Source organism: Panicum virgatum, chromosome 2N (assembly GCF_016808335.1).
Source record: "Panicum virgatum strain AP13 chromosome 2N, P.virgatum_v5, whole genome shotgun sequence".
NCBI classification, from domain to species: Eukaryota; Viridiplantae; Streptophyta; class Magnoliopsida; order Poales; family Poaceae; genus Panicum; species Panicum virgatum.
The window spans coordinates 67,266,159-67,278,135 of record NC_053146.1 but is presented as its reverse complement, the minus strand read 5'-3'; the positions used below and the strand labels follow the sequence as shown (position 1 = coordinate 67,278,135).

General features: G+C 48.6%; 1 protein-coding gene and 1 pseudogene across 1 annotated transcript; one reads left to right on the top strand and one right to left on the bottom strand.

The window, feature by feature from the left end:
• Positions 1 to 4,838: 4,838 nt before the first annotated feature.
• On the top strand, positions 4,839 to 8,661 carry LOC120661995 (gamma carbonic anhydrase 2, mitochondrial-like). The gene is made up of 5 exons (XM_039941038.1): positions 4,839 to 5,176; positions 5,977 to 6,120; positions 6,702 to 6,827; positions 6,925 to 7,076; positions 8,056 to 8,661. The coding sequence occupies exons 1-5, from the start codon at positions 5,062 to 5,064 to the stop codon at positions 8,338 to 8,340; spliced, it is 822 nt and encodes a 273-aa protein (XP_039796972.1). The 5' UTR covers positions 4,839 to 5,061; the 3' UTR covers positions 8,341 to 8,661.
• Positions 8,662 to 8,693: 32 nt separating this feature from the next.
• Positions 8,694 to 9,982, bottom strand: LOC120661994 (annotated as a pseudogene).
• Positions 9,983 to 11,977: the final 1,995 nt, after the last annotated feature.

The following is an 11,977-nucleotide window of genomic DNA, read 5'->3' as shown; positions in this document are numbered from 1 at the left end:
GCTCTTTCGCAGCCTGACGTTTTCTAGCGGCGCCCCCCCTTTTATAGATCAAGGGGGAGCGGATACATAGGACGTTGGTGCCCCGACAGGTGGGCCCAACGTGACTGTAGCTACAGTGGTAGCGAATCTTTCCTCCGATATGCACACTGCTGCTCTTCTGACTCAGGGGGGGTCTTTTCTTGTCCCGTCAGCTAGGCGCCCGTTGGAGTAGCGTAGCTTGCGGCGTGGCCTGCTGAGGCTATTATGCAGCGTCATAATGGGCGAAGCTGAGCCGTCGTATCCATCTGTTACGGCAGACTGGCAGACGCAGTATGGGCGGCGCCAGCGGCTCCACTGCCTTGGTAATACGCGATCAATAGTATCCCCTGGTCAATGAAACGCCTCAGCTTCTGCTATATCAATGCAGACGTTCACCTACCGCAATAAATGCAATGGTGGGTGAACGTTGGTATGGAAACCCAAACGGCCATGTCTTGCAGACACGTGGCGGCCCCGGACCACCCCGACGCGGGGCGTCGATCTCTTCCCTTAGTGAGGGGTCCGGTTATTATGCAGGGGGTCCGGGACCCCATGAGGGTCCGGGACCCCGCGGGGGTCCGGTCTCCGTGGGAGGTCCGGAGCCTCGGCTGCTCGCACACGAGTTCCTGCCTCTTCCGGGACACGTGGTGTCTCCGGACCTTTCCCAACTGTGAAACGGTCCGGAGCGTTGCTGGGAGAACAGGACTCCGGACCTCAGGGGTCCGGCTGTTTGGATGTAGTTAAGGATAACTACAAGACCCTTGCCCAGACACAGCAAGAGGGGGTACCCCAGTCCTGGGGTACCGACACCATCATTAAACTTTCCAACCTATTTCCACCCAAACCATGTAGACCTAAATAAGAAACCAAACTAGGAAATCCGGTTTTGCACCGAACCATTACCAGGTTGACTTGCTAGTATATGAGTGGGATGGCCAATATAAATATGGAGATTGTCTCCACTTCTTCAAGCTATATGATGGAGGAGAGAAAAGAAACATCATATGAATACGCACGCATGGCACGCCTTGTCGGGTCAGGCATGTGGCACATGCGTGGATGTATAGAATGGTGTCATCGACATATTGAAGAATATCCACTCCTTTATCCACGAATCTGGAATCAGGCAAGTACTGTTCTTCGACAACAAATCAGCACCAGCTATCAGCCACAGCTAGCCGAACAGAGCGATTGTTATTCCAGACTTTCTTAATCATTTTTGCTAAAGCATCACCTGCCAAGTAATCAGCACCAGCTACCACCAGCCGAATAGAGCGATTGTTATTCTAGACTTCCTTAATCATCATTTTTGCTAAAGCATCACCTGCCAAGAATGGGCGACAGAGGTCCTTTTCCTCACTCCTTTTCCATAATCAGCACTAGCTATCAGCCACAACCAGCCGAACGGAATGATTGTTATTCCAGACTTCCTTAATCATTTTTGCTAAAGCATCACCTGCCAAGTAATCAGCACCAACTACCACCAGCCGAAAAGAGCGATTGTTAGCAATGATCTTTACATCAAAACGTAAGCCTAACTACAAGTACAAATCTGCGTTTGCTGCATCAAGTCGGAAACATGAAAAAAAGAGCGATTGTTAGCAATGATCTTTACGTCAAAACATAAGCCTAACTACAAGTACAAATCTGCGTTTGCTGCATCAAGTCGGAAACATGAAAAAAAAAGAGCGATTGTTAGCAATGATCTTTACGTCAAAACGTAAGCCTAACTACAAGTACAAATCTGTGTTTGCTGCATCAAGTCGGAAACATGTAAAAAAAGCAATGATCTTTACGTCAAAACGTAAGCCTAACCAGCGGCAGAGCTAGCAAAAAAATTTAGGTGGGGCGGACTATCGCGAGAAACATGACTCATACTATCCAAGATCGCACTTTATCTCACACTTTCATAGGAAAATCACACGTATACGGTACGAAAGGTTAATAAACGGTACATTTTAAGATCAAAGATGGTACCTTCCAAATAAAATGTCGTAGAATATTGAACACCACAATATAATTCCTTAATTCAATATACACCAACATGGCAAGATCTAGGAACTAAGATAACCAACCTGCCAATTTGAAAAGGAGCAAGTATGTGATATGACATATAAGCAATAATATATGTAAAAAGTAGTGAGAACACATACCACTAGGAGTCTAGCATCTTAAGAAACCACTAATCATGTCTAGGTCTTCTCTGTGGTCTAGGCAAGTCAATTCTCCGATTTTTTGTGGCTTGAAATGTATTCTTGATTTCTTTTGCATCAATGCTTCTAAAGATTTCCTTCTCAATGTAGCACAATAACAAATCATTGAGCCATTCATCAGCCATCTCCATCTCCATCTCCATTATGCCCTTCACCAACCGGCTGCTGCTCAACTTCAGGTTGTTGTACCGCTGCCCCACCATTAATTTCAGCAACCACAGACTGTATTTGAGCTGATTCTTCATCTTGAACTACTTCTTGAGATTCCACAGCAGCTGCATTTTGACTTTCGCAGGTACTAGGGCGGGAGGTGGAGCTCGAGCCGACACTCATACTTGAAAAAAGGTCTTCAAATCTACATAATCCACGATACAAGCAAAATCTTAATGTCAATTGAACAAATGTAGTAGAATCATTGCATATCTGCAGGTAGTTTCTTGTTTTTACCTCTTGTTACCATTTTCTTCTTGCCAACTATAAGTGTTTTAGTAGAATTTTGGGGATAACCAGCACCTCGCCCTCGCCCTCGCCCTCGCCCGATCCCAACCTGTTGCTGCTCAACCTCAGCTACTGAACCCTGTCTCCATCCGCGTCCCCGTCCACGGCCGCGCCCAATACCGGTGCATCCCTGCTCCTGCTCTCCATTCCCCTCCTGGGCTTGGTCCTCTTCCTCTCCCTCCATCTGAAATTCTCAAATCTCAATTGGATATTTGGATGGATGCAGTGATGGATGGACTATGAGGTGCGCCCGCAGGCTGGTACCTGGCGCCTGGCCGGTTGGGGCAGGCCGGCAGAGGGCCTCCGGCGGGGCGCGGCAGGCGGGTGCGGTGCAGCCTTGCCGCCTGCGGGGTGCCGGCGGGCGGGGGCAGGAAGGGTGCGGCACTGCGGCGGCGCGACGGTCTGTGCCAGCGGGCGGAGGCCGGTCGGCGGAGTCCGGCAGGGAGCTGCGGCGCGCGGTGGTGGGTGCCGGCGGGCGGGGGCCGGCCGGCGGAGTCCGGGGGCGGCGGCACGCGGCGATGGCGACTGGGCGCCGGGCGGGATCTGCTCTGGCCTGGCGGCTGGGCGAGCGAGCGGTGCCCAGGCCTCTGCCCTGTGACCTAGCGCAGGCTCGCAGCCAGTCGTGAATGGGCCAATCGGTACAATACAAGCCCAAGCAAGCAAGCCCAATAACGGTTCGTTCTTCTTCCTCCCGTCCCGTCTCGATGCCTCGCCGGCTCGCCGCAAAAACAGAGCAACAGCACCGCCGGTCCGCCGCCGGGGATTGGGGGCCGGGCCACGGACTCGCCGAAGGAGGAGGGGGTGGGGGTCGGAGTTCCCGGCGGCAAGCTGAGGCATATGCCCCACCCTGCGTGATGGGTGCCTCCGTCTCTGAGCCTACCTACAAGTACAAATCTGTGTTTGCTGCCTCAAGTCGGAAACATGAAAAAAAGGTTTGCTAGTCGGAAACATGAAAAAAAAAGGTTTGCTAGGCGCACGTGTCATGCGCTAGCACCATCGGACGGTGGTGTCTGCCCGACACAGTGTCAGATGGCGACGTCAAGCCGGTGCTGGCGACGGATTTTTTTGAAATGTAATTTTTTTTAAAAGAATCTTGTTAATTTGAAGTATTAAATGAAGTCTATTTATAAATTTTTTTCACAGATGAGTTGTAAATCGCGAGACGAATCTAATGCTGCTAATTAATCTATGATTAATCTATAATTAACGGATGTTTACTGTAGCATCACTGTTGCAAATCATAGATTAAGTAGGCTCATTAGATTCGTCTCGCGATTTACAGTCCATCCATACAAAAAATTTTATAAATAAACTTCATTTAGTACTCCATATATATATATGTGGCGAAATATTTGATGTGGTTTTTTTTAAGGTTTATGGGTGAGCCTACCTTCTGATTTTGTTGTTGCCACGGTGTGCGTGCCGCACACAACCCAAGCGACACACCTCTACTGCGAGGATACAGTAAAAAGGTCGTCACAGTACTACGTTGGAACCCGTGCTGAGAGAGGGAGCGCGCGATGAGCTAGCGCGCCGCAGAGCGCCGGTCACTTCATCTTAGAACTGTTCTGCCACTATTCACGGGATAAAAAATTTAGGAGGCTCCCGTTGGAGGATGCCTTACGGGGACGTTTAGTTCCCAAAAAGTCTCAAAAATTTTCGGACTGTCAGATGTTCTCTGTACAACCTAAAAACTTTTAGTCCTTAGTGGTGCAGGCGTTTAGATGTCGAAAAATTTTGGACTGCACAGCAGCCGCATTCAATGCATGCATGCAGTGTGGAAACATGACGTTGGGCCGTTTAGTTAGCGAAATTCGGAACGGGTTGAAAACTGAAATTTTTCGGGCCAGGCCGAAATTTTCCGTGAACTAAACGGGCTCTATGAAGCAGCGCATCTCTACTAGGATCCCCGGTTTGGGATTATTTGCTCCTTGCTTAAAGAGAAATACAAAAGAGATTTCTTTTGAGAGATATACAAAAGAGATACACTCACCTAGCTTCGCGCGGCTCGGCCCGGCCCGGCGGTTCAAGAGGCGCGTCCGCGTAACAGCAAAACGGCCCAAGATAAGTTTGCAACAAGGCCTGGCTTGATGAGAGCATAGAGCGGCCCAGATTTTGGCCCAGGACCATCGGCCTCGTCGTCTCCTTTCTCCTACAGTCCCCACCACTGCCTCTCCGCCGCAGCCATCGCCTTCCTGGCTCCTCTCCTCTCGCTTCCCCGTCTCGCCTCACACCATTAAACCCCACCCGCGCGCGCGGCGGCCGGCGGCGAGCACCACCCACCCAGGCACGCGGAGGAGGGAGCGGGCGCGCGGCAGCACCAGGGGCATCCATGGGGACCCTCGGGCGCGCGATCTTCACGGTCGGCAAGTGGATCCGCGGCACGGGGCAGGCCATGGACCGCCTCGGATCCACCATCCAGGGCGGCCTCCGCGTCGAGGAGCAGCGTAAGCATCCGCCTCCCTCCGCCCGTTCCGTCTACCTCCCCGCCTCCCCTCCGCCCTGGCTCCTTTGCTCCAGCCTGCTGTTGTTTCCTACCAAGGATGGGATCAGTTCTTCCTCTAATCATTTCTATGTGGCGCGGAGCTAGCTGTATTCCGTCCGTCGGCTCGTCATGTTCGTCTCTTAGGACCTGTTATTGTCAGATCAGGCTGATTCAGTGGAGTCCGCATTCGCTAGTATGCTCGCAGTTGGGGTTGTTCCCAAAGGGGGCAATAAAACCGAAGCAGTGTTCCTAAGAAAATGGATTAGGTATGGATGATGGTAATGTGTTTTGACGAAAGATGAGATGACCCTGGCCTTGAGACTCGACTACTGTTTCCCGGCTTCCCCTTTTATGTGTACCGTTTGTTTCCACTGTCGTCACCAATTTGTGAACTGTTACATTGCAGTTATTAATTTTTCCCATGAATGTAGCGGTAATCATGTCTAACACTGATCACTCACCACAATTGTACTGTCTTCTGTTATTTTTGTCCAGATGGCATTCCTGTTTGATGTGATTCTATATACAATTCTCTTCCTTAGAATCGTAATAATGCCGTTTCCTCTTAGTTTACTATGCTGCAACTTTTAAATTACCTTGCTTCCGTATGATTTGGACATAATGATCAGGAATGTGGGTTTTTTTTGGGTGCTGTGCAATTAGCACCATCTAACATTTTAGAGTATTTATGCATTTGACTTCTGTGATGTGCAAAGCCATTAATCGTTGACTGCTTAGTTACCATTTATATGATGATTTCAGTTTCAAGGCATCGTACAGTCATGAACATTTTTGAGAAAGAGCCAAGGATACATAGAGATGTGTTTGTTGCTCCCAGTGCAGCAGTCATTGGTGATGTTGAGATTGAACATGGATCATCAATCTGGTATGGCTCCATTTTGAGAGGTAAGACCCTTGGACAGTACGTGTTGTACATTGATGTTCTATTGAGCTGCCACGATGATAGTCACAAATACTGTTTTCCCTAATTAACTACGTGAATTCAGGAGGGATAGATTCCGAAACGAAGTTATTCGGGATAGGGTCGGGGTGGCACCAATTGAGGAGAAACTTACCCAGCATCGGCTGAGATGGTTTGGACATGTCCAACGAAGGCCTCCTGAGGCGCCGGTGCGTAATGGGGTTCTTGAGCGGGTCGATAATGTAAAGAGGGGTAGAGGTAGACCTAAACTGACGTGGGATGAGTCGGTTAAGAGAGACCTTAAGGATTGGAATATCTCTAAAGAGATAGCTTTAGATAGGAGCGCTTGGAGACTAGCTATCAATGTGACTGAACCTTGAACTTATTTCTTTCGGGTTTCATCTCTAGCCTACCCCAACTTGCTTGGGAAAAAAGGCTATGTTGTTGTTGTTGTAACTACATGAATTCAGTTAGTGGAGAGGTATAGTAATGTTCAAATTGAACTCCATATATTTTCAAAGTTGATATTGATACAACTTTGCTTGTTTTTTATTCTTGTCTTCAGGTGATGTCAACAGCATTCACATCGGATCTGGAACAAATATCCAAGACAATTCCCTTGTACATGTTGCAAGAGCTAACATTAGCGGGAAGGTCCTCCCAACCATAATTGGAAGCAACGTTACAGTAGGTCAGTAAATACCTTTTTAGCGTATTGCTGCTTATTGCTGAGCTTCATTTGTTTCTGGATGATTGATTAACAACTAGCCAAACTAAACTTCTTACAGGTCATAGTGCTGTTTTACATGCATGCACCATTGAGGATGAAGCTTTTGTTGGTATGGGTGCCACTCTGCTTGATGGAGTGGTGGTTGAAAAACACAGCATGGTTGGTGCAGGATCTCTTGTTAAGCAGAATACAAGGATTCCTTCTGGAGAGGTTATTTTCTTATGTTCTGATAAGCTAGTGTTCCAGTTGATTTGTTAGCATTATGCACTTAATTGCATCCATTTCATTATTTACCTATAGTTTTAGCCAATGTTCATTGTTCGTTATACTACTGCGGTGGAACTCTATAACTAAAATGTTTGAAAGATTAGTGACCTGCATACTCCTCCCTGAAAAGTGAAAATAATATTCCTGTGGTGGGACCTTGAGTAACTTTTCTTTTGGCAAAGAACAATTGCATTCAGAAACAAAAGAAAATGATTTTACAATATACTCCCTCCGTCACAGAATATGAGATGCGCACGTATTTCAGGATTTAAACTACCATTGACCAAAATTAGTCTCATATGATATGTTTTTTTACAAAATCATACCATTGGTTTTGATAATTAAAAATACTTTCTTATGGTTATCAATTTGGTGCTATAAAGCAATATAGTATAAGAGGAATAAAGAGTCAAAGGGTAGTTTTGAAGACCATGTCAAGTCAGTTTACTGTTAGCGACCTAACAAAAGATGCTGGTGGCATCCTTACTCCTTAGACTGATCTGCATTTATAGGTTTCATGTTATGCTTGGAATATGGAAACCTATATTATAGGTTAATAATTAAACTGATATTCCTGTGTTATCTGCATGGAGCTCTCAAAACCAACATGTTTGGAAGATTCTAGATATCTGCATGCTCCTGCTGTAAGAACCTGCAATGCTGCTGTACTGGGCTTAGAGCCTTAGGGCACATGTTTTTTTTTGGTAAAGAACATTACTGTTAAAATTTGATAATTCTTTACTTCACAATATAGTTTTATAAATGAATTTAAACTGTTATTATGATCTTTACAATTGAGAAGTGAGAACTGCCTAAAAATGTTGGTGGCCTGTGTTTAATCTTTTGAATTTGCGTTAATAAGAAAAGGAATCTTGATTTATGTGGTTTCACTGATGAAATTTCTGTTCCATAATACAATCAGGTCTGGGTTGGTAACCCTGCCAAGTTCCTAAGGAAGCTTACCGAAGAGGAGATCGTGTTCATTGCTCAATCAGCAACCAACTATATCAACTTAGCCCAGGTCCACGCAGCCGAGAACGCCAAGAGCTTTGACGAGATCGAGCTCGAGAAGATGCTTAGGAAGAAGTACGCCCACAAAGATGAGGAGTACGACTCGATGCTTGGGGTGGTCCGCGAGATCCCACCTGAGCTCATCCTTCCTGACAACATCCTCCCGCACAATGCTCAGAAGGCTGTCGCCCGCTGATCGCTTCCTCGTCCCCCTCCTGGGACGCTTGGTGTTGTTGCCTGTTGACTTGGAACATTTTGACACGAGTTTGGGTATTATTTCTCTGTTTTCCCCGCCCAATAAGATTGGGTCGAGCGTTGCTTTAGGATCGACCATACACACCACCTCTATTTTGAACCGCAGTGAAGATAAGCTCAAGATATCCTTTTCCCCATTTTATGAAGAATTCGTAATTGAAGTGGCTCTGTTTGTTGCTCTTTTGCTTAAAATGCCCCGTCTGGTTTTTAGTTCCTTGATGACATTTTTCATAAATGCCGTATGCAATGTAATTTGCCCTAAGTGTCTTCCCTGTTTTTGTAGATTTGCTATGGATATGATGTGTATAAATTCTTCCTGGTAACACGGCTCACATTCAATGAAATGTGGAGATTTTCCAGTTTGAGCTAGTACAACACCACCTGGATTTATTCCACGATTCCACACCGCACTGTGCAAGGAAACGGCAAGAACGGCGAACAGGGAGCACCACACACACACAAACGCGATCTCCCATCTCCAAACCAGAACCGTATCTAAACGGCACGTTTGGACCTATGCTCCTTGACGAACAGCTTCATCTCCACGAGCTTGCCGGAGTCGGCGAGCTCCGGGAAGGCGTGGAAGCCGTGGACGGCGTCCGGGTACTCGACCACCCGCAACGGCTTCCCCTTCCGGCGCAGTGCTTCCACGTACCTCGCCTGCCAGTCCTTGAGCAGGTCGAACCCGCCGATCACGACCATTGCGGGCGGGAACGCCTCGGCGAGCTCGACGCCGTCGCCGCACACGCGCGCCGCCTCGTGGTCCCGTGTCGCGCCGGCAGGAACGCCCGCCAGTAGTGATCCGTCCCCGCCACCGACAACGAGGACACCCTGTCGAGCGTGACCTCGGCGTCCGTCCGCTCCTCCCCGCCGAAGAAGGGCTGGATCAGGACGGCGCCGGCGACGCGGAGGCTCGCCGCGGGCGACGTCGGGGACATGGACGCCCAGCGCTGCGCCACGTGGTGCGCGATGTTGCCGCCCGCGCTGTCGCCGGCCAGGAAGCAGCTGGAGAGGTCGACGGGCACGGTGACCGCGCCGGCCGGCAGGGGGTTGGCATCGAGGTAGCGGAGTGCGGCGACGCCGTCGTTGTACGCGCAGGGGAAGCGGTGCTCGGGGGCGAGGCGGTAGTTGACGGACACGGCGACGGCGCGGAGCTCCCTGCAGAGGCGGCGGCAGAACGCGTCGTAGGGCCGGGACGCCGCGGAGAAGAGGACGAACCACCGCCGTGGAAGTAGACGACGACGGGGACCGGCGCGTCCTCGTCCGCATCAGCCAACGACGGGGAGAAGACGCGCGCCCAGAGGCCGCGGGACGCGTCGATGGTGACGTCGGCGGAGCGCACCCCGGAGACGTCCGGGCGCGGGCTGGCGCCCGACTTGAGGTCGCCGAGGGAGACGATGAGGCGCCGGATGCTGCCGTCCGGTCGGTGCACGAGCGCGAACGCGGCCAGCTGCACGCGCACCGTCCACGGCAGTGGCGGCGTCCGGCGCCCGGCGCGGTCATCGTCAGAGCCGCCGGCCATTTCACCTGTTCACCTGGGAGTAAACTTTTCGCTCGCCGGCAGGGGACGGAGACCACGAGGTGCAAACTGAAGCGTTGCCCAATGCAAGTTGCCACTGCCATTGTTTTATGTCACCGTCAGTGCAGTTCAGAACAACAAAACAGCGAGTCGGCACCAGCGCGGTTGCCCGTACTGGATTGTTGCTCGTTCCAGGACGATTTGTCTACATCAGCAGGTCCAAGCTCAGCTGGGACCTCAACAGTTGGACGCTTGCCGTCGACACCGAAACATGAAGATGGACAAGGCCATGCAGTTTTCTTTATGATACTCTGTAACAAAATCTGATATTAGCTATGCCAGTTCTGAAACTGCAATACATACCGCCAGGGCGTAGCTAGGATTTTGGATTAGAATGGTCCAGAATATATACATAATACAAGTTTACAATTGCTTAAACAACTAATATTGTATTAATAAAACATTTTACAACTTCAAACATCCTAAAATCAATAATTACGTCTGAATTTTGCATACATGTTGGATTGTTTGATGGATAATTACTGTACTTATACCTTGAGCTACTAATTTTAGGGTGGTCCATGGCCCACCTGTCCACCTAACTAGCTATGCCACTGCATATCGCTACACAGAAAAAATATTACTACTTAGAAAGACTGCATCAACTTGCCCCGAAGGGCAGCCACAATTCGCTGTGTTCGCTTGGCTGTGGCTGATGGTTAGTGCTGATTTATTATGAGAAAACAGTACTGCTAATTAGCTTGTAGCTGGTAGCTGGTGCTGATTTAGTATGAGAGAATAGTACTGCTGGCTGGTTGGCTGACAAGCCAAGCGAACACAGTAATGTATGAAAAAAGTGACTTTAAGGTAATGATTGCATAGGTAAAGTTAGCTATCGATGATGTGGAACTTAGCTTTAGCTTGGGGTGCACCACAAGCCTAAAGTCGACCTTTAATATAATGATGCGCAATTCTCCTACGCGTTCGAGAAAAAAATCTAAAATTGGCCGCAAGCAATAAATAAAATATTTTCTCTCTCTCCTCCCTGTGATCAGCTTATCCTTTTGCAGTTGAATCCTGACCATACCATGCATTGCTTTAACTATAGCCCATTATTCACGGACCCCACCCCTAAGATCACAATGCACTAGAACCATTGTTGTTGCCAAGGATAGCATGAAACCAGTGACCACAAAACAGTGGCCTCCACTTTACAGAAGCCAATGTCAATCTCACTGATGCTTCTACCGTCCTCCAATGCGTGAAAACGTATCCTCTTCCCCACAACTTCGACGCACCTTCGGATGCCTTGACCTGAACTATCACCTCCCCAATGCATTCAACAGAAACAACACGCCATGAAAGCTTGATCCTGCCATCACCAGCAACAGGCAGTTTCTCGCCTCCAGAATCAAGCAAGAGTGCAGCTGTAAGTAAAACCACCGGTCCCAGTGGAGAGTTTGTTACCAACGGGCATGGGACATCTGTCAGTAAAACCAGTAGTGAAGGCAGCGAATAGACTGCGCGCGGTAACAATCTGGCCATGACCCATGAACGACTCGCACAAATATTGTGGCCTCCACGGAGTGAGCAATGTGGCCAAGTTTAAACTCCAGTGTGCTAAGATTGCTAGTGTAAGTTCGATTGAACAGGTGCGAAAACATGGTGTCGTAGCATCTTGCTGGCGCAACTAGGAAGCTCAGGTGTTCATCCTCGGACTCGGTAGCGCCCTTTACTTGAAGGTCAACCTCGATAATCGCAGGATTCAATGCAAATATGGATCATGCATTCAACACCATAATTTGAAATTGAAGAGAAAGAAGAGGTGAATATTGGGCAGCATGATCAAAACAACGGTACAAGAATCGCAAAATGAAGCATAAATGATGTAGCTTCATACATAAAAGATGGGAGAAGCATAACATAACACTGTGGTTATATAGCGTTGTTGTATAGTGTGTGTGTGTAGTGTGTGTGTGTGTGTGTGTGTGTGTGTGTGTGTGTGTGTGTGTGTGTGTGTGTGTGTACATACAAAAAAAGAAAAAGAAAAATTAGGGGC